At 33.3% G+C, this 19,691-nt stretch overlaps 5 protein-coding genes across 9 annotated transcripts; 3 read left to right on the forward strand and 2 right to left on the reverse strand.

Annotated features, from left to right (window-relative positions):
• The first annotated feature begins 499 nt into the window (after positions 1-499).
• Positions 500-7,217, forward strand: LOC131663624 (uncharacterized). 3 transcript variants are annotated; one of them, XM_058934119.1, is made up of 7 exons: positions 500-823; positions 900-1,044; positions 2,464-2,844; positions 2,929-3,296; positions 3,457-3,562; positions 4,775-5,222; positions 5,309-7,214. In XM_058934119.1, the coding sequence occupies exons 2-7, from the start codon at positions 999-1,001 to the stop codon at positions 6,345-6,347; spliced, it is 2,388 nt and encodes a 795-aa protein (XP_058790102.1). In that variant the 5' UTR covers positions 500-823; positions 900-998; the 3' UTR covers positions 6,348-7,214. The 3 variants fall into 3 exon arrangements, with proteins under 3 accessions (XP_058790102.1, XP_058790101.1, XP_058790100.1); XM_058934118.1 differs by having other exon boundaries at positions 500-1,044; XM_058934117.1 differs by lacking the exons at positions 500-823; positions 900-1,044 and adding an exon at positions 1,245-1,970 and having other exon boundaries at positions 5,309-7,217.
• On the reverse strand, positions 7,146-9,623 carry LOC131663625 (protein-cysteine N-palmitoyltransferase Rasp). 2 transcript variants are annotated; one of them, XM_058934121.1, is made up of 7 exons: positions 9,493-9,623; positions 8,831-9,015; positions 8,330-8,752; positions 7,895-8,253; positions 7,497-7,834; positions 7,337-7,419; positions 7,146-7,268 (listed from the first exon to the last, which is right to left on the reverse strand). In XM_058934121.1, exons 1-7 carry the CDS (start codon positions 9,611-9,613, stop codon positions 7,227-7,229), a joined length of 1,551 nt encoding a protein of 516 aa, XP_058790104.1. In that variant the 5' UTR covers positions 9,614-9,623; the 3' UTR covers positions 7,146-7,226. The 2 variants fall into 2 exon arrangements, with proteins under 2 accessions (XP_058790104.1, XP_058790103.1); XM_058934120.1 differs by lacking the exon at positions 7,146-7,268 and having other exon boundaries at positions 7,272-7,419.
• Positions 9,624-9,762: 139 nt separating this feature from the next.
• On the forward strand, positions 9,763-12,022 carry LOC131663631 (E3 ubiquitin-protein ligase RNF180-like). Its single transcript, XM_058934131.1, has 3 exons — positions 9,763-9,972; positions 10,110-10,301; positions 10,894-12,022. The coding sequence occupies exons 1-3, from the start codon at positions 9,961-9,963 to the stop codon at positions 11,044-11,046; spliced, it is 357 nt and encodes a 118-aa protein (XP_058790114.1). The 5' UTR covers positions 9,763-9,960; the 3' UTR covers positions 11,047-12,022.
• A 2,121-nt stretch (positions 12,023-14,143) lies between these two features.
• Positions 14,144-16,673, forward strand: LOC131663446 (transcription initiation factor IIA subunit 2). Of its 2 annotated transcripts, none has more exons than XM_058933863.1 (5): positions 14,144-14,572; positions 15,416-15,804; positions 15,964-16,068; positions 16,299-16,428; positions 16,505-16,673. In XM_058933863.1, exons 2-5 carry the CDS (start codon positions 15,733-15,735, stop codon positions 16,534-16,536), a joined length of 339 nt encoding a protein of 112 aa, XP_058789846.1. In that variant the 5' UTR covers positions 14,144-14,572; positions 15,416-15,732; the 3' UTR covers positions 16,537-16,673. The 2 variants fall into 2 exon arrangements, with proteins under 2 accessions (XP_058789846.1, XP_058789845.1); XM_058933862.1 differs by having other exon boundaries at positions 14,144-14,476.
• LOC131663443 (alpha-1,3/1,6-mannosyltransferase ALG2) lies at positions 16,578-18,146 on the reverse strand. The gene is made up of 2 exons (XM_058933860.1): positions 17,761-18,146; positions 16,578-17,683 (listed from the first exon to the last, which is right to left on the reverse strand). The coding sequence occupies exons 1-2, from the start codon at positions 18,001-18,003 to the stop codon at positions 16,706-16,708; spliced, it is 1,221 nt and encodes a 406-aa protein (XP_058789843.1). The 5' UTR covers positions 18,004-18,146; the 3' UTR covers positions 16,578-16,705.
• Between the last annotated feature and the right edge of the window lie 1,545 nt (positions 18,147-19,691).

Here is a 19,691-nt window from a genome sequence, read left to right on the forward strand (position 1 = left end):
TCTGTACTGATTGTTTTCTTAATTTCACATCTTCTATTATAACAAAGAACAATATTGCGAGATTAGAGTAATAGGAAAAAACACTCAAGAAAGTCAAATATAAGTAGGAGTACGTTGATATCGCACATTCAATGGAAATACATATATGAGAATCAGAACAGTGCATGCTCGAGAAAAACTTTTGTGATTCTCATTGCAATTCTATTCATTTTTAATGTGGCTCATTTGGGCTCTGAGAACAGTATGTTTTACAATGGAATCTACAATAAAAGTGCCGAAAATAATCATTATTTGGAACTAATTTTCTAACAAAATGAAATAGCTATAGCAGACTTGCATTAACATTACTAATTAATTTAGACCCTAAATTCGCTCAACAATAATATAAATAAAGAATTTAATATCTTCTATTAAAAAAAATACAAGATAAATAGTATTAAAAAATATCGCAATTAAAACATAATTTTCAAGAATTTTGAACATCAGACTTTTTCACCATTTTCACCCATATCGAAAACTACGCACCGCGGCAACAACGCAGAGAGAGAGAGAGAGAGAGAGAGGAAGAGAAGAGAGAGAAAGAGAATGTACCACTGCATTGGTGGCGGCGACGTCGGCGCACGAAAGGGAGTTCTCTCGTGGTCCTTCTTTCTCTTTCTCTCTCATAGCGCGAATATTGCTGTCTGGCCTGCTCGTTCGGCGTTTTTCTCTGGCGTGCTCGGCGTGGTTGTGGTAGTGGTAGAACTTGACAATCCCAAAGCAACGTTGAATGGACGCGCAAGCGCTAAGACAAGATCGGAGGAAGCAAAAGCAAGCAAGCGAGGTGAGAAACAGCCTGTGAGTTCACCGTGCCATAGCTGTAGACTTGACGTGTGTGTATGATGATAATGTCGCCGCAGCACCTTATTCCCACGGAACTGCGGAATTAATTATCGAACAACGTGTTTGTACTACCAGCAACCGCGAGATCGGGCAGCCATCGTTTTAACCTACACGAGATGAGCGCCACAATGGATTGCCTACAGAGTTTCAAATATGACCGAGGTGAGTGCACGTATAGCAGACAACGCACATAATTTTTTCCGCGAATCTTTAAAAAAAGAGAAAGCATGTAAGATGACGGACATTAGCTTATTCCGAAAATCCGTCTGCTGCGCGTCGCCCACGATGGCGTCTGCTAGTTTGACGCCGCTGTTGTCGCGCTCTCTCTCCCTCTGCATGTAGCCGCCGCCGTCTTGAAAAGAGGCTGCGGCTGTCCGTCCGTGTCTTTCGTTACCGTGCGCCTGCACCATTCCGAAAAGTCGCATTCATCAACAGCGCGGAAATACGTCCAAACGCCTACGTTTGCTGGAAAATTCTCTGGACGCAAGCAGTAGTTGGACATAAGTGTGTACGGTGCGGTGGTGTATTGCTGTTCGTCAGGTCGGCATCGTGAATACGTATAATAAAGAAACGCAGTGAATTCCGATGTGCGCGCAGCCGCCACCACACTATACCTTTCTCCAGTACGCATCGCGCGACTTCGTCAAGAGTTTGGAAAAGCAAACAGAAAAACTCGTCTAGTCGAATAATATACACGACGTACAAGAGAGAACGACGACGTGTCTGGGCTTTTTTTTTTTTTTTCGTTTTTTTGGTTTCTCTTATCCCCTTTAACAAAGGACTTTCGCGTGTACGTGCATGCGTATGTGCCTGCGCGAAGCATCAACACAGCAGCTAGACGACGAAGAAACAAAGACAGAGATAGAGACAGTAGGCGTTTATGTTTATTCGTCAAAGGAATATATATCGGCGAATTCGAGCGAAAGAGTGTGGCAGAAAGGGGGGGGAGAGTGAACGCTTCTGCGGACAAATGTCGCTTCAGCTTGGACAAATGTCGCAATCTAGCCGGCAATGTAGAGAGCAACAAGTGGACAACCAAAGCTTTTCCCTTCAATGGCGTCCGCAACACATGCATGATCGCTTTTCCTGTACGATTTTCCAATAATTTTTCCTCCCGACATTTTACAAATTTTTTCTTTTATATCTGACGGATGTGTGCGCACATTGTTCACTTACGTACTAAAACACATATATCAGAAAACGCGCGCCTGTATTTCTTGTTTTTATTTTCTGCCTTTTTTTCACGCCGATAAATATTATCTGAGTCGAGTAAAAATATTACGAGGAAATGAAGATCTACTCTTATATTCGGATATCGCTCGAACCAACTTTTTTATTGCTAATTGCAGATTTATAAAATTTCTATAAATACAATATCTCAATTATTTTAGTAACAATTATTTTCCTGTTCGTTTTTACTTTGTATTGATATTCAATAATTGTTTTTTTGTTCATAATTAATTTCGCACTTTTTTGTTTTGTTTTGGCGCATTTGTAAAACATGTGTTTTGATAAAAACATCATGCTATAGAAATTTAAAAATTTATAAGAGATGAAAGTAATTTGTTTGTTTTGTTTTAGATGATATGGGTAGGGACAGTCCAGGAGCTCTGCTAGATATGCTAGCAGAGGTGGCATCCCAGACACTACATTCAGAGAAGAAACTTAGTGAAATGGATGCTAAATCTTCTCCGCCAAAACCAAAAGAGACTGTAAAACGCAAGAATACACAAGTTACATACAATGTCAACCAGCTTTTAACTATGCCAGCAATGCAACTGGTCAAGTTATTTTCAGTTTTCAGCAGCGATGAGCTGAAAAGACAATACTCTTATTCTTGTGCACTTGTACCTGGATGTGGTCAAAACTACACTAGCTTTGCCAGTGAGGGAAGAGCTAGAATGTCCATAAAGTCACATCTAGCTGATCATTTAGAGTTTTTGAAAAACAATGCAGAAACTTGTAAGTATAATACAAATGAATTTTATGAGTGAACTAAGAAATACATAAATTATACTATAAATGATATTTTTTACTGTCTTATAGATAGCACATTTACAGCAGTTGCTGTAGGTTGTACCAAACCAAAATCAAGCGTACAAAGTAAAAAAGCAAAAATTCAAACAAAGAAACCATCAAAGGAGACTTTAAATAAAGAAAATAAGGATACTAAAGTAGGAAAGTCTACTAATTATCTACGTAAGATATTGTCAAGTGAATTAGAAAACAATGCTGGTCAAGATAAAATCAATGAATTCAGAAATTCAAATCCCTATGATGTAAAAAAAGAAGCATTTGATGTGAGACCACTTGGGGATCATAGTTATTTTGAACAAGTTAAAGAAGAAAATATAAATGGAGAGTCAATATCTAATATACATAAAGTACCTGTAAATTCTTTAACAAATGAAAATGTGAGTAATATTTGAAAATAAAATATTGTTTGTGATTATAAATTTTGAAAACAACGGACAAAAAGACCGATTTTAAGTCCGATTTTCAAAAGAGGTGGTGAAAAGAAAGAGATAGAATACAAATTATGTAATACTCAAATACTCTATTTATAATTTTCAGATCATGCTAATGGTAGTTGAGAATAATGAAGTTGGTGTGAAGGATCAATCTAACACTTTAAATAATACATCAAAACCTATGGATATAGAAGAAGACGAGTCAAAAAGTAAATATTGCAATAATAACTATTTGAGTTATGTAACTTTTGAATGAAGAGAAACCATAATGTTACATTGTCTCTTAAACTATAGATTCGATTTGCATAGTGAAAGACTAAATTTATTATTACCAACTTTGAATTGCGATTAAAATATTATTTATTTTATTATTAATTGTTGAAATATTTAATGAAACAGCTGATTTGAGTCTATTTTAAATTTGAGTTGTAGTTTATAGAGTATATAAGGAGCTTAATAATTACATAATTCTCAATCCAACCAAAAACATGAAATATTAGTCAGAGTAAACGCTCCGTAATTTTTTAACCAATTAAGCTATCAGTAAATAAAATTAATTATTAACAATGCATGCATAACAATTTAATTTTTAAGGGGACCAGATAATGTTAAACAGTGAACATTGAAAGTTATCTTTGTGAAGTTATAAAAAACGTTTTTTTAATGAAGTTATCGCCATGAAACTTTTTTCATTTTGAAGTACCTTTTATTTTTTTGGCTGTAAGTTTCAAAATCTGAAACGATGCTCCAGAAAGTCATTATTAACAAAGCACATCAATTATTGAAACAATTTAGCGCCGTCTACGATTCTGAACGTCAGAATGAATGAAAATCACTTTAAGAGGCTCATATTATTCTTGTCTTGAAACAAATAAAACACTTTTTCAATAAAATTATTTTCTTATGCCTACTAAAAAGTACTTTTAAAAGTAGTTTTTTTCGATTTTTCTTGAAAATAATTTGGTATATTTAATCGAAAAACGTCTTTTCAAACATGACAAAATGAATTTATTGAAAATGTATTTTATTTATCTCAAGTCCAGATTCTGATCAACATGAAAGCACTGAAAAACAGATTTTCATTCATTTTGACGCTCAAGATTGTGCACAGTGCCTAATCTTTTTAATAAATAAAGTATGATGTTAATGATAATTTTCTGAAGCGTATATTTGAGATTTTTAGCATGCGATCAAGAAAACTGAAGCTTAATCCAAACAATTAACTTACAAAATAATTTTATAACAAGTTCTTTATTAACACGGCTTTTATAAACCAACAAAGAAAACTTGCAATTTTCATTAATTAACATTAATTGGTTTTCTTAATGAATTAAAGTAAATTATCGAAAATACTTGAAAGATAGTAATTACTTAAAAGAATTTTTCTTTGTAACTAATATTTTTTCCAAATTTATTATTAGGCATGCCACTTTGGAATGAAGATCAGTTTCCTGCCCAGGATTCCTTTGTAGTCGCAAAACCAAAAGGAAAAGCCAAATTCATTGGTACAAGTAAAGAAGAGAGAGAGATGGCGATCATACTAATTGAAAAAATCCGTAAAAAGGGAAACCCAACAGGAAACAATTTACAGTGCCGCATTTGTGATCCCCCGCGTAGTTTCACAGCACCCACAACTTTAGTCTCACATTACCGTAGTCATGCAGGAATCAAACCGTACGAGTGTCGCATTTGCAGATCGGTCTTTACGCGACGTCATAGTCTTAAGTATCACATGTTGATCCATCAAAATCAAACTCGTTTCACATGCGCTGATTGCGGAAAAAAATTTAGGCACCCGTCACATTTTCGAGAACATCGTAGAAGACATACCGGAGAGGCGCCATTTGGTTGTGAAGATTGTGGGCAAAGGTAATTGATATTTTCATAAACATTTTAAGGCATATTTCTTAAATTTGTTTTTGATGTTAATTAAAATTTGCAAATTTTTCTTCTAGATTTAAAACAAGAAATACGTACAAACGCCATTTGAAAACACGTCATGGTAAGGTGCTTACAATTACAGGCGAGCTTTTGCATCTTTCTGAAGAAGATTCAAAGAAAGTCAGGACCAAAAATAGACGAAAGAAACAAGATAATTCCGAGAACACTATGAATGAGACTGCAACTACTTCGAATAATATCCAAGATTCTCTATCGACACATGAATTCTCTTGGGATGAGCAGCAAACTTCTAACAATGACTCCAGCGAAAATGGCGTTCAACAATGCATGGACAATGCCATATGGATGTACCAAAATCAACCTGGAGTAGTCATTGAAGAGAACTACACCGAAATTGAAGATAAATCACTGACAAACAAGACTGAATTTAACGAGACTGAAATACAAACTAACTTTGAAAACAACGAAGTAGTTATTGCACAAACTGATCCCGATGGTACTTTGCATTTCGAAAATTATAACTACGCACAAGATGCTGAGTATCCAGGCCGTAGTACAATTCAATATTCTAATGAAGAGCCACAAAATGAATCTGCAAACATGGCAGATGATACTCATGCCAAACAATATGAAATTCAAAAGGAAAATGAAAAGTACGAAAGGTGCGCAGAAAATTATTCCACAGAACCTATTTTTGCTTTAAAAAGCGAGACTCAAGACAATGTATTTGTGCTGAACAGTGAAGAAATTATTACCCCTGACCATGTGGAACAGCACGAAGTTGCTTCAATATCAAACTCCACACAGACCGAGAATGTAGTTGAAGCAGACAACTCAGAAGAGCAAACGCTTAAGATCATACCATGTCAAGTCAAAGTTTGCGAGAATAACGGAGCAGCAACTTTGCAATTGCTAAAGAATAGTAAAATTGCTTTGTTGGGAAACAAAACACAAAGTATCAATTTAATACAGAATGGAAAACAGCATACGATTTTACTTCTGGCTAGTGGTGATAATAATCTTTTTGAAATTGATAATAATCTTATTGAGGGATCAAAACCACTGCCAGTAATAGCTGTCCCAGCTGAATAATTGAATGGTATGACATTTTTGATACCTAATATTGATCTGCAACTATGTTTCTATAAATAATTTTAAAATATATCTTTGTCTACTTTGATAATGGATCATATTTAAAAGATTTGATAAGTTTTCTACGAAATATTATTTATGTGATGTAACTACACTAATCGTTCTTCTTAACAATCGTTTGTCATAAAAATTTATAATTTAGTATATTTAATTTTGCATTGATTCAACTTAATTTTTTTATGACACATATTGGCTTAAAATGTTTTTAAATTCACGTGACAGCTCAACTTTGTCTTCCAATACCAGAAATCTAATTTAAAGATTCATTCTTTTTTCTTCAGTATCCTTTTTTCATATTTACAATTAAAAAATAAAATTATTGCAAATTTTTTTATAAGAGAAACATATGTTAGTGAATAAAAGTTATTTTGTTACGAAAAATTCATACACGAACATTAAACACTGTACATAAACTTGAGATTACGTTGGTTAATTGCCAAATAATGAAGCAACGAATAAAAAAATTAATATTCGTATACATCGTATGCCTAAGCACTATTCTAACGAAAACATTTTCTATCGTTTTCTATCAAAAAGCAAGGAAGTTTTCCTTATTATTATGCAGTGGGCTCAAATCCATTCCTCAATGCGATTGTAATCGCAAACAATTGAAATGCTTTAACACAAAATGTGCCTTACTCGAACAAGAAGCAATTGTGAAACCGATTTGGTAATAATTACAGCATTCTTGATATAAAACACATTATAAAAATACATTTATTTAAGTCACTTATGCATTAATAATTAAGAAAATATAGAATATTGTACTCCGCATACATGTATCGATTTATAGCTTTTTATCATAAAAAGTGTACGTAGTCACTGTATTTTTATACATATTTTGTACTTATATCTATAAATCTAAAAAATGATAAGATCTTTTAATCTTTTTTCAATCCACGTACCTCTTTCCTTCTTATTATATTTACATGTTCAAATTGTTTTATTTCTGTAGAAACTTGACATGAGCAGTATAATATAAAGAGCATCAGGATCCTTATTTCCCAAGAATCTACAACATAAATATTTGTTTTCTGTGATTCACATAATAATTTCATTTTTTTTGAGCACTTTATTTCTGATATTTACCTTGTATTGCGGTTCTCAAAGCAAACATATGGCCTATTTCTTTGCCAGCAACAAAATAAAAATTTGATACAGCTGAAAGTGCCAGCAACGGACTTGCTAATGCACATTCAAGTCTTCTCTTAAAGCTCAAACTCAGACTGTCTCGTAATATACTTTTATAAAAATAGGAACTCAATGATTTTGCTATCATTTCTATCAAAATACCACTAAAGTTAAGAAATGACCATATAAAAATGAAGTATTGCATGCCATGCCAAAAGTATATAAATATAAAACATATTATAGAAGCAACAAATTTTCTACAATCACTCATGGGATTTAGAGGAATGTAAATATATCTGTAAAAACATATAATTACTTTTAATAATACTAAGGATTCATTAGCATAAAAAATTTACCTTAATAGAAATTTGTACAGTCCATTATCGAAATATTTCCACATATCTGAATACAAATGTATACGACCAATGCATTTAGGCGGAGGAGGTGCATCAATGTCTTCAGCTCTACTTACAGTACAAGTCAGACCATACACTACGACATACTTATTAAAAAAGTATTGTCCCATACAGTATCCATATCCATAAAAAGCCCATGGTTGTAGAGTCTCAACAAACATTGGTTGATATTTTAAGGCATTAAAGTATATAAAGTGCATAGACAAATGTGTAAAAAACATCCAAAACAAATAACGAGCTATATTTCCTAGAATTTTTATAGTTTTAGTTTTAGTCCATCTCGTAAATGGTTTTTTGAGCTGTCAAATGATAAATTTTTTACAAATAAAATTTTTTGAATAATTCATTTCAGCAATTAAAAAAATATTTACTCACGCCGTGAGTGAATTGTTCATACAAAATTACTGGTCCCAAAAAGAGCGTTGGCAAATATAAACAGTAAGCTATATTTTGCAATAAGTCTTTCATAAATCCAAATATATTAATACGATTATATGTTACTATACTATCAATACTATAGCTAATACTACGTAATTGTATCCAACAGATAGCAGATGATAGCATGAAAAATTGTTCATCATGTAATTGAATCCAATCTTGAAATAATTTCGAAGTTCTAGCATGGTAGATAAAAAACAGAGTTATACAATGAACAATCCATGACAAGGCTTTGCTTTTCAATACAGTTAGTAAACATGATGTCAATGGTAGTAGTAATGTACAAAAAGTGGTTGTAAGTCCAAAGTAGTACAATAAAAAAGCAATAGATACAAAACTATACCAAAGGCATAGAATCTCCTGCGAATAGAAATGTAATACAATATAGAAAGTTTTTATTTTATAAAAAAGAGCTTGATAATGAAAAAAATGTGTTACAGTATTATGGAACAGCAGTTTCATCTGTTGACTGATTAGGACTTGAACCAAAACCCATGGAGACAACTTAAATATAAATGGAATCCACATCCTCCATTCTTCATCAGAAATGTCGATTTTTCTTTGAATAAATGACCATCCAATTTCAAAGTCATTGTAGGCATCATCGAAATAATCATTAAAATCTAGAACAATAAAAAAGTATCTAAATGAAAATCATTATAATTCAATATCACAAAACTATATAACTTGTTTTATATTTTTGGAGTAATAAATATGTAATTAACTCAATTATTGGCAACTAGATTTCCCGTACTTTATAATGTGGTTCTTATATGGCTTTATACTTCATAAAGCCATATAAGAACCACATTATAAAGTGTGATTTCGTATTTTGAATCTTTTATTCATGAACATATTCTCAAAAATCGGATACACAATCTTGTAGACACGTAAATTTTTTCCGATTTATTTTTACTTGGTTTTGATAAGCGCCAATATTTAAGTCTATAAGAAAAAAGCTATTTAGTTAAAAAATATCAGTGTTGCAAAAAAAATCATCTTTTCTTCTTACTACTACGTTAAACATGCATTTTTAAATGCTGTAAAGTGGCATTGTTTACAAATAATAACAGCAAACAAAACAAAACAGAGCAACTCACAGTCGTTAGTAACCAGGTAAACAGAATAAATAGAATAGAAAACAGCTGCAGTCCAAACGAGAGCGTAAAATGAAATTTCCCAGATCGGAAGCTTGGAAAACTGTTGTGGAAGCTTAGTCATCTTCAGCAAATTTCAAACAAAACCGCGCGTTTGCTAAGCCTGTCAACGACGCGAGTGCGCATGAACATTCGAGTTCTCCTCTCGGGAAGTCAAGCACGCACGTAGCTGTTGTGAGTGGCCTTCGCACTGGCTGACTCGTGTGGTGGCCTTTCCCCGCTCTTTAGTCGTGTGTACGTAGGTGCATACTGCCAATTCATCTCTGATACTGCAAACTAGGTACACATATCTGCCGTTGTTGTTGCGTAGCTCCTGCCTCGGACGGACAAAACGTCAACAACAGCCACTGTACGCTGTGAGAAAGAGACACGAGACGCTAACAGCGACGACAGACTGAATGCTGCTACGAAATGCCCGCCAAAGTGAGTTTTCCCGCGAAATGCAGTTTTGCGAATGAGAGCAACAGCTGAGCTGCTGTGTGTGTGAGAGAGAGAGAGAGAGAGTGCGCAGCACTTCTTTGTTATGGCCGCTACAACTCTCATTCTGGTGATGTTTACAGATAACCGAGATCAAATGCAAACGATGCCGCAACGTTCTGTTTACCGAGGAGGCTTCACCTTCGCTCACAGCTCATGGCCAGGAGATCGGCATTGGTTCCAGAAATACCAGATGTAACAGTGACGTGCCAGAAGATTGCCTCTATCTCGCCGAGGACAGTATGCCCGACTGGATACACGAGGTCGTCGATCGAGTAAGCAACACTCAAATGCGCGCTACTTCTAATTGCTCTTCCTCTTTTCCACTTGTCATATTTTTTACATTCACCAGACTTTTCGCTAATTGAAAACTTGATCGGGTTGATATTTCATTAATAACGTTAAGTACTTTTTTTTTATGATGTGTGTGTTGTCAGTGATTAGCTGTACAAGTATTTTTTTGTTATAAATGAACCTTGTCAAGGTGAAAACGTTGCTGTGTTTATAGGCTTTTGTCCTTTAACATAGTTTTTTGAGACAACCTTCTGGGCTAATTATAGGTATATCTGTTTTTTTTAGAGAGTCTTGGTGCAATTTTTGAAAACATTAAACTTGCTAGTAGTTGCTGTACTTTCTCTTGGTTACAGATGTTTTCTCTAGGATTATACTTATAATCACTATACATTTATTTTCATAACTTTCCAACAAATGTTTATTGCATCTTGCTTTTACATTTTTATTTCATTAAGTATATCTAAATTATTTAAATATCTAATAGATGTATAGATTATTTTTTTATGCATCTACATGAATATACAATGAAAATACTATGAATAGCAGAAATCAATAACCTTATTGTTTTTTTAGGAAAACTGGATAAAAGGGAAACTGCATTGTCCACTTTGTCGTGCTCGAATTGGATCCTTTGATTTTGTCAGTCAGAGAAAGTGCAATTGTGGACAATTTATACCACCACCAATTAGAATAATATATTCAAAAGTAGATGTTCCACATCGGTGATGCTATTCAGATTGATTGCAAAGTTAAACAACATTGAAATCATCATTATTACATTTGCATATTAAAATGTTTTGAATAGAGATGTGAAAGGAACCATAGATCATAAGTACACATATTGTTTATATGATCTAAATTACCTGACACAAAATTAATCCTGTTACACTGCAATAAGTTATGTTAATTATGATAGAGTATATCTATTTCTGTAGTTTAACATTTATGATGCAAAGTAATTTAATGACACTGATTCATGCAAATTAGTTAGCAAGTTGAAACAATTTACTTAAAAGTGTCTCATTGAAAATTTTAATAAATTTTAAATATTAGTTATATTAATTATTGTTATGAAATCAAAAATCCATAATGAACAGAATAGTACAAATAAAATTCAAAGCTCTTTGCTATATTTAGCAAGGGAGCTTATATTTTTTTATTCAATGTGTTATTTATAAAATCTCATATAGTAAATATCAAAAATGAAATGTTCCATCAGATTAAAATTCTACTTGGCTGATAAAATATTTACAAATGAATAGATTTAATTTTAATTATCATTATTAGACTGACATCATTTATTATTTTAAAAGATATTCTAAATTATAGATATTTATGAGACGTTTCAGTTATGGATGAAATATACTAAGCAATTCATAAACTTTCTTCTATATATTTTTTCAGAAACAATTTTTGGTTGGAGTGAAATTTATATTTTTGTTTCCAGTATGTATTATCAAAGTCTACCAGTTATACTGTTGTCCTTTAAAAATAACTATTTACTACACAAATTTTATTTACAATAGTAGGTACTCAATTGTAGATATTCATTACTCTTGCTAGACTTGTTAGATATTCATCACTTACAATATTATGGAAATAGTGTTTAAATATTATATTGTATTTTTACTTGTGATACGTCTTATGGCGATTCATACTGTAAAATACAAATATATAATAATAAATAAACGTCATTTCAAAATGAATCTCATTTTTTAATGATTGATATTTTATCCAAAATGACAAGTCCAAAATAAATAAAAGAAGTCTATCTAATAATTCGAATTTTAGTTGTTCTTGTAGCTCAATAGTGAAATGAAATAAGCTTAATTATTTTTTAACGAGCATTTGAAATATAATTATGATTATTATGTTTAAAAATATGTTTTGAGAAAAGACCGGAAACTTATGAAAAAGAAAGAGCAATTATATAATATCTTCTAACGTGAAGAAGTTACCCTCTGTTTGCGAATGGGCAATGACTGCCAAAATTTAAAGATGAGGGAGATTGAGCTGATGCGGTAACTTTTAGTAGTTTTTTCTTTGATCATTTCAGGTTCAACAAACGCATATTAAATTTCACGTCATTGTTTAAATTTCTCTGTATAATTGTAAAATTAAGTTATTTGAGAAAATTAATTCGTTATTATCTTGACTAACGTTCAAACAACTAATTCATTTCTTGCCATTCTACCTCGACATTTTGATCAAAAACATTTCTAATACGCGTGATATGCATCTAACAGACATACGTGTGTAATGATACAGTCTGAATTCCACCTGCTGTTAAACGCGAAAATAAAATATACGTGCATACACACAAATAACAACTCGCGAAGAGAAAATCTTAGGCTACACGCTTGTCGCATCGTCGACACTCACAGTGAAAGCTTTCACTTTCCGCTAGTGTCCTATATTTCATGTCTAAATTGGGGCTGCTTCTCATTATCCCTGCTATGTACTTTGCTAATAAATACCGAGGCTGTATGCTTTGTTTCATCTTTTCACGGCTGTCATTTTCAGTTTTTTACATCTTCTTATCATAAATTTCTACTTTCTCCAAGCATACACCATTTAAACAGCAAATTGGTTATTGGCCAAAAATCTCGAGTAGTCGTTCCAAGGGACCGCGCTCGCTAATCCCTTATTGTTTACGTAGAAAAATTATCCTGCGCTCTTTTACTGTAATAGAGAGCTTCGCTCCCGGATATATATACTTTCTTTGGATCTCACAGGAGAGACTTTTCTCTGTACCTTGCAATATTCTCTCGAGGACACTGTCCAACGAATAGATAGGAAATTATTATGTATCTTATTTATTATGAAAATTATTATTATATGATCTCATAGCAATTGCCAATCACCTTCCATTTCTGATGTTTACTTAGCCATCCCCTTGAAAAACAACTACAAATTTACTTAGCTTTCTTTAAATTTTATACCTATTAAACTCAAATCATTTCGATATTCTATGCGAGAGGCCGATATACCGAGAGTAGCACGGCTGCCATACAGCTACAAACAGTTGAGGAGCCATTCCCTTTACTGCCTCCCAGGCTGTATGACCTATTTACCCATTGAGCGCCCTTTGTACGTATTAACTAGAATACGGCCGCCTAGACTAAATAGTTATTTACGTATCTTGGGCTATACCACGTTGTATTACGTCAAGGGACAGTTTGAACAAGGGGGGCAGTGGAGCGTCCAAGGCCGAGCAGTGGCCTCCTCCCCTTCACAACGACCCGAGACGTAATACATCGTGGCTTAGCCCAAGATACGTTAACAATTTTTCAGTTTTGACGCCCATAAGCAGTTTTTTAACCCTCACCCGGTTATGAGATTATGATTGAGAAAATCTTCTGTGCAAAGCCCTCTTCTATATAGAAGTTTTCTGTCCTAATCCTCCGACGTAATAAGTACCGTTAATAATAGTAATACTTTGCGGGAACCAGGCTCCTGGATTATAATGAGTTATTATAGTCCAGGAGCCCCCGCTACTGTACTGCATGAACAACTTTCTATGTTGAGTACGCTTTGCACGTAAAAAACTGTTCACGGGCACCTTAACTGAAAAGTACATCATGCACTTGATGGAGTATAGTGTGCGACCATTGTACATTATGATCCTTTGATGGATATACGATTTTCCATATACCCCTATACAGGAGTAATGTTGCGTCCTTAGCAGACGATACAAAACGACATCGGCTAGTTAAAAGTAAAATGCGTTGTGTATGTATACGATGCGCCATGTTTACCGTTCATGGAACAGACGAGAAGGGTAAAGAAGCATCACGCATGCGCGAAGCACTTTACTCTAGACTAGTCTAGACTGTCCACTAAGCCTGCTCTCTGTGCGGTTCTGTGTTCCCTACTAGGAAAGTTCACTGTCATTTCATGTGCAGTGTGCAGAAAAATCGTTTTCAGCCTAGGCGACAGTATTCGGGTTATTATGTGCAGACGATACTCAATTGGTAATGAGGTTGCTTACACGCAAGCAGCGCCTCGGCTATAATGAGCAACTATTACAACCGAGAACCGCTCATATCAGCCTAATATGAGTTATTCTGGTTTCTCGGCTGTATTAAATTCCATACGGCAACTGATTGCGAGATGCTCCATCGTATTTTGGGGCGTATGTTTGTGGAACGAAATAGTACGTAGATAAACTCCAAACCAGAACAATCAGCTTGCGTTTTTCTGCAAATCATTAAGTAATTTGAATGTAAATCAGTTTGGGATTGATAGTTTCGTAAGCTGATATTTTGATAAATACTATAGTTAATTATTATGTTGCGAACCAATTATTTATTATCAAACATAAATATACTTTATATGAAAATAGATATTTTATTCTTATATATTAACAAAACTGTGCCAAAAGATCTTAATTTAACTTAAAATATACTTTAAAAAAATAAGTTTACTTTTTTGTTGAATAATAATTATTGCATTCACAACTTTGAATAAAATAAAATAATAAATAATTATAAAATCTGCGCGTTGTTGCATCGCAAGCAACCTTTTTAATTATTAAACGTCACCTGTACGATAATCCGAACAGGGCCTTAGGCCAAAAAATTGTTTGAACATTGTAGACCCGAACCAAGTGTGGATACCACCGAGGGTTAATGTTTGTATCGCAGGATTATATAAAAGCTTCGGTACTCACTCCGCTTTCTGCTTCAGCTCTTATGCTATCCCACCCTACAAATATATTACCTCGGCCATAACGGTACCAGTCCCGCTTATAGTATATATAAATACCTATTATAGGCAGTGTTAAGAATCCGATGATATTATGAAAAACTTCATTTTCATGAAGTCGTATAGCATTTATACCGTTTATATATAATTATGTCCAAGATTCACAGTCAGTAGTGCCGAGCATCTTGGAAATAGTTGTATAAATGATATAGATGCAATACGACTTCATAAAAATGAAATTTTTTGTAGCATCGTCGAATTCTTGTCATTGGGGGCCTATTCTGAAAAAAAATTTTAGCACATGTCATAAGCATTTATCACATCTAAAGTGATTAATTCTGTGGTAAACTGAAGTGACAAACTGATTTACCACAAAATTTTTTTTCAGAATAGGCCCCCTGTTGGCGCCGTTGGCAGCCCCATACCAAAATCGTCAAAATCGCAAAATGTAAATCAGCAAAATGTCAACTTTGGCGCTGTCGGCGCTACTTCTAACTTACTAGCCTATGGAAAACTATATCTAACTATCGTGAGTATAGCGAGGTGTGAGAATGACTTTCGAGCATCCAAGCTTTCGAGATGCCAGTGAGAAGTGAGACAAAGACAAGACTAGGCAGAGTAAGGTGAGCACTTTCACTAGAGGCGAACAAACATATATGTTAAGTTTGTTCTATTCATAAATTTGTATACCTCTGAATTACGACGATGTCGTACCAATTATACAGAAATACAACGTTAGGAAACACGTTGCAAGAAAGTTTAGATGAACTAATACAGGTAAATTCAGTTTTGTCAATTATGCGTAATTATTTTTTCCCATCAAATAGGTTATATTGTTTACATTTTATATTTCGCATGGTACTTTGGCACTTGAGAATTTCTAATGCCGTAAAAACAAATTTTTGGTTATCATTGTATCATGAATTCATGTTTTAGTATGGCCAAATAACTCCACAATTGGCAGTCAAAGTATTATTGCAATTTGACAAAGCTATTAACCAAGCCTTAGCGACAAGAGTCAAATCAAGACTTAGTTTTAGGGTAAGTTTATTTTGTTTGATGTATAGAGTTTTTGTGATAAACATAAATTAAGCTTCATTTAAATAATTCTTAATAGGGTGTTTATCAAAACTAATTGTTATTATTAATAATGATTCATTATTAATAATGATTGTCCAACCTCAGTTATATTAATATAACCAATTATAATTATTATTAATTATGAGGGTACTCCTAAATACTTTTATGTTAACAGTCAATTATTATTCCAGGCTGGCAAATTGAACACATATAGGTTTTGTGATAATGTATGGACATTTATGTTGAATGATGTCGAGTTTAGAGAAGTACAGGAGGTGGCTATTGTAGATAAAGTTAAAATAGTAGCCTGTGATGGAAAAAGTAAGTTTATTGAAGAATTTTAATTCTTTTTATAAAAATTTGAAAGGTACTCATTAGCATATTGTTTAATTTTTAGCACTTGATACAGACCTTGGACCAAAGCGGTAACAAACTGCCTCCTTTCTAATTCAATTTAATGCATAGGATATTTACTTAAATAAATAATCACTCAATTATTTATCTCTTTGTATTTGACTTATTTGTGATAAAAATAATCAATAAAAAATTATGAAAAAATTTACTTCTAAAAATTGTAAACCTATTTAAATATCTTAATCTATTGTGATTTTTTATTTTCATAAACATCTAGTATAGATGTATTGAGATTATTGGCAAATGCTTGGAAGCTAAATTTTTGTAGATAAACTTGTTTGCCTGCTGCTCCAAACTGCTGCCTCTGTGTCTTATTTTTGATTAAAATAACTAACTTTTCAGCAAATTTAGATTTCTCAACAAGATAACCAGTAATATTGTCTATAACAGATTCCGTAGGTCCACCAGAATTACAAGCAACAACTGGCTTTGAAGCATACATTGCCTCTAAAGGCACTATTCCAAAATGTTCATTAGGTGGTGTGTATATCAATATATCACAATTTACGAGGATTGAGACTTTTTCTATATCTGTTGGTGATCGCAAGAAGAATACTTTATCCCCTACTCTTTCTTCTTCTGCAAGTGCAATTAACTCTAAATAATACTCAACATTTTCTTCTACCCTTTTGTCATAACCACCTGCCATAACTAAATATACCTTCTGATATTCTTCTTTAGGTAAGAGATTTTTTAAGTCACCTAAAGCTTTGATTGCTGTAGATAATTCCTTCTTACGTTCATATCGATTTATTGATAATAAAAAACAAGTATTAGGCAAGAACTTTTTGTCTAAAATTCTTTCCATTGATAGTACATGCACCTGGTCAAAGAATGATGTGTTTATTGATGGGTATAGTACTTCTGTATTATCTGCATTTAGTTTCTTAAAAGTATCCTTATAAACAGATTTCGTATAAAGACTATTAACATATATTTTATCAGCTAAGCCTGTGGTTATTTCTTCTAAAAAGTTTAGTGGTACTCTATATAACTTTTTCAACTTAGTTTCATAAGTTGTCAATACTTGATCGGGATGGTGACAGTAAAATACTACTACTGGAATTCTAAGTTTTAAAACTGGAATGCATGCAGAGACTAAATCACAAAAAACTACGTTAGGACGGTCAGATTTAAAAATTATATACAAAGCTGCATATATCTGTAAAAATATAAAATTTCAGAAATCTAAAAAGAAGATAATTTGTAAAATTTGAAAAATAATTTTTATTTAATTACCATTCTTAAGTACGCGCATAAGGCGAAAAACTTGCCACAAATATTTCGGGGTAGCCAATCACCAACAACAGTAACATTGAAGGTACCATCTTTAGTCTCAGTAAAGCAGTGGCTGGGATCGTGATGGTTCGTAATAAAATCGACTTTGTGGCCGTTCTGCTTCAGTGCAAGAGCCGCGTCGACGACTAACCTCTCGGCACCGCCGATACCTAAATCTGGATGTAAAAATGTCACTCGAACCATTATTTCTCCTTGATTATCTTCACTCCTGTCTCATCATTAATATGTTCAAAATTAATTGATTTGATGCTTGATTATTTCTTTTTGTCAGTAATAGAAGGAACTTTCAAATTGCAAATGGTGCAAAATAGTACTGCAGAGTGCAGAGAAACTTGGCACAGTTTTACAAAAAAATTGGAGTAGGACACGACGTTTGGCGCCACTGTTGCCACGTTTTTTAATGTTTACTTTTTTTTTGACAGCAGCTATTTTTCGAGAATCGTCATTATTTTTAGACTGAATTCAGTTTCATTTCAAGTGTATTTTCACAAGTGCCGCTTCAATGCGAGCTAGGATCGATAGTTTTGAATGGAAGGCTTTTGGACTATACTTTATAGTTTTAACGTAAATATAATTAATGTTTTATATTTGAATATCTAATTTTTTTAAGTACGAAATTTATGCAAAAAATGCTGTACATAGAACATTTTTTGAAACAATTAGTAACGATTAATAAATAAATTAAATAATACACGCTTTGGTATTATAATTTATTATGCCGAATTTATTAAATTACACTGCCGGTCACCTACTTTGGGCTCCCTGCCACAAAATTAGTCAAATTTTAAAGTTCAATGTCTCTGGTAAAAATTAACGTACAGTCGTCCAGAGATGCGTTTGAAATGTCTTTTCAAGAGCTTTCAAATGGTATGACTCATGGATGCCATCGATTGTTTTTTAATTTTTGCAAGTAATAATTCAACATTGAAAATTCGAAAAGTTTTTTGCTAACTTTGAAAATTTGCCAAATCTGGAAATAGTACATTACGATACAAATGCTCGCTTCGCTCGGGTGTAAACGCCACACGAGACAAGAATCTACTTTCCCGAACATATGCCGTATCGTATTTTTTTATACGACGCGTGGAAAGTGCGATTTTTAACGCACGTTTTTTGCCGAGCGTGCGGGAAAAACGCACTTTCCGCACGGAGTGTTGAAAAAAATCTTACAAAAATTTGAGTTAGAGCATTTTTTAGCTTTTATAGAATTATATATATATATATATATATATATATATATATATATATATATATATATATATAGAGTTATTTATAGAATATGTAAGTGAATTGAGGAAGTTAATAAAACGACTAATATCAAGCTCTATCTGAATCACTGGTCAAAAAATTAGTTTCGTCAAAACCGACACACGCACGGGCATTTTTTTCGGCTCTTGGAAAGACCTTTCAAACACGCTCCCGGGCGACTCTACGTTAATTTTTACCAGAGACATTGAACTTTAAAGTTTGACCAATTTTTTGGCGGGGAACCCAAAGTAAGTGACCGGCAGTGTATGTAATATATATCGCCATCGACCGTGCGTGTCGACTATACCTCTTTGATAGGCATAGTCTGACTCACTCAGTAGCTTCCAACCAACCTTTTCCAACTTATTAAGCCTTATTAGTTATATGATGTAGGGCTTATCGATATTCGAATAAGAAAGTACTGTCATCATCGATCACAATTATTCTTTACATCTGAATGCTCATAGTTAGTGTACACTTTCGCAATTAATTTAAGTTCATTTACTTGCAAATCAATATAAAGCACAGCAAAAAGTTGCAAACCCAAATAATTTAATCTTATCGATTATCACTGTGTAAAACGATAAGAAAAGAACGTTATACGATACATAGCTGCAATAGAT

Source organism: Phymastichus coffea, unplaced genomic scaffold, assembly GCF_024137745.1.
Source record: "Phymastichus coffea isolate CEN01 unplaced genomic scaffold, Cenicafe_Pcof_1.1 PCOF00036, whole genome shotgun sequence".
Taxonomy (NCBI): Eukaryota; Metazoa; Arthropoda; class Insecta; order Hymenoptera; family Eulophidae; genus Phymastichus; species Phymastichus coffea.

Bases quoted from the DNA above. Each gene is read 5' to 3' on its own strand.
- LOC131663446 (XM_058933863.1), top strand. From the start codon at position 15,733: ATGTCGTACCAATTATACAGAAATACAACGTTAGGAAACACGTTGCAA. The intron at 15,805-15,963 runs GTAAATTCAGTT...TTCATGTTTTAG, and splicing joins GTTTAGATGAACTAATACAG to TATGGCCAAATAACTCCACA. The intron at 16,069-16,298 runs GTAAGTTTATTT...TTATTATTCCAG, and splicing joins AATCAAGACTTAGTTTTAGG to GCTGGCAAATTGAACACATA.
- LOC131663625 (XM_058934120.1), bottom strand. From the start codon at position 9,613: ATGACTAAGCTTCCACAACAGTTTTCCAAGCTTCCGATCTGGGAAATT. The intron at 9,016-9,492 runs GTGAGTTGCTCT...TTATTGTTCTAG, and splicing joins TTACCTGGTTACTAACGACT to ATTTTAATGATTATTTCGAT. The intron at 7,835-7,894 runs GTAAATTTTTTA...ATGTTTTTACAG, and splicing joins CTGTACAAATTTCTATTAAG to ATATATTTACATTCCTCTAA.
- LOC131663624 (XM_058934117.1), top strand. From the start codon at position 1,763: ATGTTTATTCGTCAAAGGAATATATATCGGCGAATTCGAGCGAAAGAG. The intron at 1,971-2,463 runs GTACGATTTTCC...GTTTTGTTTTAG, and splicing joins CATGCATGATCGCTTTTCCT to ATGATATGGGTAGGGACAGT. The intron at 5,223-5,308 runs GTAATTGATATT...TTTTTCTTCTAG, and splicing joins TGTGAAGATTGTGGGCAAAG to ATTTAAAACAAGAAATACGT.
- LOC131663631 (XM_058934131.1), top strand. The intron at 10,302-10,893 runs GTAAGCAACACT...TTGTTTTTTTAG, and splicing joins TACACGAGGTCGTCGATCGA to GAAAACTGGATAAAAGGGAA.
- LOC131663443 (XM_058933860.1), bottom strand. From the start codon at position 18,003: ATGGTTCGAGTGACATTTTTACATCCAGATTTAGGTATCGGCGGTGCC. The intron at 17,684-17,760 runs GTAATTAAATAA...ATATTTTTACAG, and splicing joins TATGCGCGTACTTAAGAATG to ATATATGCAGCTTTGTATAT.